At 37.4% G+C, this 6,000-nt stretch overlaps 1 protein-coding gene across 1 annotated transcript in view; it reads left to right on the forward strand.

Annotated features, from left to right (window-relative positions):
* LOC103916839 (beta/gamma crystallin domain-containing protein 3-like) overlaps window positions 1-6,000 on the forward strand; it is a 47,935-nt gene that overhangs the window by 8,875 nt on the left and 33,060 nt on the right. Inside the window, exons 5-8 of the mRNA XM_009323895.1 lie at window positions 621-760; window positions 2,119-2,233; window positions 3,408-3,443; window positions 4,508-4,641. Of these exons, the coding sequence (XP_009322170.1) occupies window positions 621-760; window positions 2,119-2,233; window positions 3,408-3,443; window positions 4,508-4,641 (425 nt within the window). The remainder of the gene's footprint in view (window positions 1-620; window positions 761-2,118; window positions 2,234-3,407; window positions 3,444-4,507; window positions 4,642-6,000) is intronic.

The following is a 6,000-nucleotide window of genomic DNA, read 5'->3' on the forward strand; positions in this document are numbered from 1 at the left end:
TTCTGTAGTAACAGGAAAATTGCTAAAGTGTCTACTTAACAAAACAAATGTTTTCTAGTACTGTTCTTTTTCTTTGTCTAAAATGCTATAGATTTATTTAGAATGACAGAAAATTGAACTTACATGGCTTGAAACTGTAGTCGGATATGTTACAGAACCTAATTATCACTGAGGGAGGGAGGTGGGAATGTAGTAGACATTTCTAGAAAGTTTTAGTTATGCATGCATCATATTATTCTATGTGTGTTATGGAAGCACTGTCTTAAAAAAAAAAAAAAAGCAGTATTATATGCATGGTTTGTCTATTAGTAAATACTGTCAGATCCTTTACTTGGAGAGTATTTAAACTGAGCTTTTTGAAAGTAGCCCAGCAGGCGTAAATGCATAGTTCTTCTTTGAAAGTTAGTGGGAGCTGGAAATTTACTTCCCTTAGCTTTTCTAAAAATTCCAGTCTTAATTTAAAAAGACTAAAACGCTTCCATCATATGAAGCCTGGAGTTAGGGTAGAAGGGTGAGAAGACATGCAAAAAAAGAAGGAAGCATCCCCGGTCTTTCCTCTGCTGCGATGGGGCGGGCTCTGCAAGCATGGATAAGCCTTACCCTTTGATTTGTTTCCGCAGGACTGTGGCATTCCAGAGGTAGAGTTCTGCCTGGCAGCTGGTAGTACAGAGGGACTTCCTATCTGCATACAGAGTGCAGTTGCCAATTTAGAAGAACTGGATGTTGAGAAAAACCCTTACATAAGAGTCAAATCAGGAGTGTGAGTACTGAACCTTTTTAATAGCATATTGCCAGCAGGTAGAGGGTAACATCATGGGATGAAAGTCATTCAGTAATAGGAACAGTATTTGGGGGGGTTTGCTACAAATCAGTTAACGTACAGTAGATATTCCTAGCTTTACACTTCAGCATTGTGCTATGTGGGCTTCTAGTAGTGGAACCAAATGTTTGAAGGCATTTTTCCTCTAGGTGCTGGCAGAAGTCTTCTATAATTCCATCTTTGAGTAGCTTTATAAATAGAAGAAGCAGCTCAGCTCTAATTAGCTTTTAGTTCGTTGGAGAATAGATACTGTCTCCCTGGTCACCCACCCTGTTATAACTATGACACTGTGGCTGAATACCAGCAAATTAATATTACATCATCCAAGCATTTCTCAAGCTACAGCCATATCCTGACTTTCTGGAGAGAGGTGATGCAGTATGATACAGGCCCCTTGGTAGCCCCACATTTCCTGTATTGAGCAGAATAGTCTGTTTCCTGGGTAAATGGCTAACACTTCACAGTTCCTGAAGTTTGGGAGTTCTGTGCCTCTTCTCATAAATCGTTGCAGAATAACATTAGCTATTCTGTTACAAGAGTCTTGAGTTTGCCTTTCCACGTGAGCCAAGCCTTCCTTCCCACAATCTCGCAATATGTCTGTGAAGCTTGAGGTGGTGAAGGAATTAAAAACAGAGTCTTGTCTTAGTTTTGATAGAACTTGGTGTAACTTTTAGCTGCTTATGGTCCGTGTTTGTGTTGTTCTAAGAAAATAATTTTCCATATGGCTCAATGCCTCTTCCTCCATTCCATATTTGGTCTACTAACCCTGTGTCCACCTTCTACATTCAGCTTTCTTTTTGATTTAAAACAGTCTGAAGGAGTCTCAGCATTTTTAATCATCATGTCAAAATTACAATAGCCTGCTTTCCAAAGGAGTGTTGTAAATCATCGTATTTTAATAACTTCCACAGAAATAATGAAGTGGAATTGATGTTAGAAGCCTTTTAATTTCTAAGGTGGCAATCCTAAGTAAAATTCGATGCAAGTGCCTCATCCTCAGCACTGACATTGGTTTTGTAAACTCATAGTGCAACAAACTGGCTTCTTAAAGTGAACAAATTGGTAATTTTCTTCTCTTTCATTGATGTTTAGTTTGGACTGAGCAAAAGCATGTGAGATCTTCTTAGCATTGATTTTTGCCAGTGTATTTAAATATAGCTTCGTTTTGATGTGCTGGCAGTATCTAAAACACATTATCTAGCTTTTACAAATACAAAAAGGAAAATAATTTTAATAAGAATTTTGTATTTGTAATCTATCTAATCAGATTAATAAGTCCTTTATCCTTATTGTTATAGATGGCTTGCTTATTCAGACTTTAATTACAAGGGAGAGATGAAGGTTTTGGAAGAATGCGATTCACCATCCGAAATTCCTTCAGCAGATGTAAAATCTCTGCGTCCCTTAAAAATGGTGAGGACTTCACAATTCCCTAATAAGTTGTGTGCCTTCCTTTTCCTATTGTTGCTCCCCCAAAGGTTTTGATCTAAATATAACTTAGGTTCTAACATCCTTTCAGGGTTAATCCTTCTACATGTAACACTCATCTCACGCCACGGTGCATTTGCAGTGTTGTAGTGGCACGGCAGTTGCTGTGGCTTGCTGGGCTTCTGCGCCTGCCCAAGTAAGACCACGTAGTCAGAGGGAGCACCTGATTCACTAGGACATCTTCCTGGGAAACTGCTGTTGTTAAGTGGAGATCAAATGAAACAGAACTGAAAGGCTCTGAATTGTATTGCAGCTAACACCAATTCATTAACTACAAAAGCTCTGCAGAAGTTGATTTTCTTTTTTTTTTAATGGTACAGCTAGAGTCTACTGGGAGTGGAAGACCAGCTGAGAAATTTCTTACCCAGTAGTATTCCTGTGACCACACATTGCGCAAAAATCTTCGGAGATGCAGCTAATTTTTGTTTTGATAGACAGCATGTAGATCTAAATATGAAAGAGATGTGGAAGGGTGTAACACATAATTCTACTGTATACATAGCAAGCCTACGGAAAGAGAGTTTAAAAGCCACAAAGGCGTAAGACCTAACAGCTGTCTTTTTAGTTGCTCATGGGAGGTAGGTGTCTTATTCCCTCACAGAACATCGTTCGCTAACATTTCCAAAGAAAATGCATTTATTGTATTTGCTCTTTGACCATAGACATGAATATGTCAGCCTATATTTTCTCTCTTCTGGTGTTTATAGTTTCTTAGTGTTCCACCATTTGTGCTTAAGAAACTTGAAATATATACAACGAAGCTTTAAAAGTTAATTTTGCAAATTGGCCAATACAAATTAGTTAAAAAACACAAAGTAAATATTTACTTTAGATTGCTAATAGACAATGAAGGAATATTTTTAAATTGCTTGCACCCCTACAGGCTTGTCAGTGCACTGATTTGTTTGTAGGTCAGGTTTATAGTGTCCCTGGCCTTTACGAGTTATCAGAGTATTTAAACTAGTGTTTGATTTGGCCAACACTGAAAATGGTGAATATAATTACAAAGACTTCATGCTCTGATAGTACTATAAAATACATGTCAAAGCATAACTTTAAGTTTTATATAAATATCTTCCCCCCCCCCATCTTTTTTTAGGGTGGACTAAAGGTACAAATGCCAATGAATGTCAAGGTAAGCACTGAGGACATTGAGAATAAAATATGAGCACATTGGAAATATAAAACCTTTATTTAAGCTATTTTCTTTTTGTTGGGTATGTGACGTTTGATTAAGTATTCAGTGTTTGCTGCTGAAGAAAAATTCACTAATGCTGTCAAGTCCACTTTCTTACTAGCGTTTCATGAGATGTAAAAGTAGTAGTAGTAGTTTGTTTTTTACATATTAGGAGAATGTGAATTTGCTATAGAAGAATTGTAAAGCTTTTACAAAACAAAATTAGTTTTCCTGACTGACACATCAGTCACTGTAATGGAAAGGGATCAGGAGAGATTTTCCCATTTAACGTACCAAGTTTAAAAAAAAAAGGAGGGGGGAGGGGAGGAAGGGGGCAGGAATAGGACCCTTCCTTCCTATGCTCGATCCCAATACAAGAGTTGTGAGTGAGACCATGATCCTTCTGTGATTTGAGGAGCAGAAAGCTAATCTGGAGTTACTGCTCCTTTTCCCTCCTTTTTCTAGTTCTCCACAAAAATGCTAATGCTTTAGGTAACTTTTAACTATACAAATACACACAAGACTCAGGTGTTTTTCTAATAAATATTCGGCAGATGTGGAACCTCAAGGGGGTGTTAACTGCAGTCACTGAAATAACTTCAGCAAAGTACAGAGAAAGACCTCTTGTCTACTTTTGAAGGATTAAGCTCAGTGTGTCTAGCTGTGACCAGGTAGGTTTACCTGCAGGCTATATACACTGCACAGGCACAGGATTACAGGACAAATCACAGTCATGTAGCTGCAGAGTGCGTTTATGTGTATGTAGTTGTGTGAATAAGTATCCTTCTGTGGAAATGTCTGCAAATAGCCTGAGAAGCCTATCTAAATCCAAATAGGGTCTCTTCAGCTTCAAGGGCACTCAAGAATCAGAAGGGCTGAAGAATGCAACCCTGAATTTTCTTCATAGTGATGGCTTGTTGGAGGGGGGGAAAAAAGGTGTCTTCCACAGCAGTACACACACCCAAACTTCAAATTACTATTCAAGGCATACTCAAGGCATTGTTCAACATCATGTTTTCTAGATAATAATATATGAGAAAACCCACTTTGGAGGATGGTCCAAAGAGTTTTCAGAAAACATCGCTTCTGTCCCAGCTCTGTTTGGTAGTGAAGAGGAGTTTCAGGAAATTGGATCAATAAGTGTAATTGGTGGAGTGTAAGTATATTTCACTTTTATATGTATTTACTTTAAAATAGGAAATCATAACTAAGTGCTAAGAAGTGCTAACTAAGGGGTGATTAGAATCTCTCACTGGTAAAATATTTTGAAAAGAAAGGTATATATATTTCTTTTGTCAGTTAGCAGCTTTGGATAAAACCACCTCTCCATATGGCTTATCTATTGAAGGGAATATAGGAAGATAAAACTAAGTATGTGAGAGGTGTGAAGTCAGTGTTTACCATTTGGATGCCAATCAACTAGGCCATTTTGTTCCTTAATGACAGCATTCACACAGAGCTTTAATTTATATTGCTTTATATTTCTGATAGTCTCTACTTAATTTACTGAAATGACCTTGGGTAGGTGTGGTCAGTCTTCAATTTGACATTTTAATGCCTCTGAAATCTATAAACTGTTTTATTGTCTCAATGGTTTTCCTTTGCCACCTGTTGCATGTTATCTGGAATTAAGAATCTGCCCTTATTTTCCTTTGCTGAGGCCTCGGGTTGATTCTGTGTTGCCCTGCCCCTCTCTGTCATACACACACGCACACAAAAAAGAGTGTATAACACAGTCCTTAGGTGGACTGCTTGTGAGGTAGGCTCAGTGCCAGCTATTGTGAAGAGCTACCAACCCTATGCGTTGTTCTTTCAACCTCTCCCAAGACCCAACAGGATAGGACTGTTTGAAAGCACACAGGATGGTTACTTCTGCCGAACAGCTTAGCAATAAAATAGTTTTCAGAAACTTTTTTTTTTCTTAGGGGATTTCAATGCTAATACTTCAATATAAAGATTCAATAACATACATCCTATCAGGCTGTTGTCAGAATCTTACAAGCACTAAATTAAAAATAAACTTAATTGTGAATACTCAAATAATCTACTCATAAATACATTATGTATTCGCTATCTGGGAAGCCTCAAATTATTAAAAATCATCCTTCTGTTTCTTGTGACGGCTTTTATTTTTAATACTGCAAAACTTAAACATCTGAATTAATGTAAACCAGGTGGTACTAAAAGTAAAGCTATCCCTGCCTGCCAAATTTCAACGCTGACAGAATTTGTACAGCAGTTCTAATACTTACAAGGGAGCTTTAATGAAAGAAATGCTTACAAGGAAGAAGGAGGGGGAAGCACTTTTTCAAATTAAGATCCATTAGAGCTGTCAAAGTTGATGTGGAAATGCCTTCTTTTAATCAAGCCTTATCTATTTGTTCAAAGAACTTTCAAAAAGTTTTATTCCCTTAGTGCTAAAACATATTCCATATGCAATATATTGTATACGTTCAGTTCACTTGTCTATTCATATTCATATATGTTTTTAGATTAGAGCAGGTAACAATGTAGG

The sequence above is a fragment of the Pygoscelis adeliae genome, unplaced genomic scaffold (genome assembly GCF_000699105.1).
Source record: "Pygoscelis adeliae isolate BGI_AS28 unplaced genomic scaffold, ASM69910v1 Scaffold124, whole genome shotgun sequence".
Lineage (NCBI taxonomy): Eukaryota > Metazoa > Chordata > Aves > Sphenisciformes > Spheniscidae > Pygoscelis > Pygoscelis adeliae.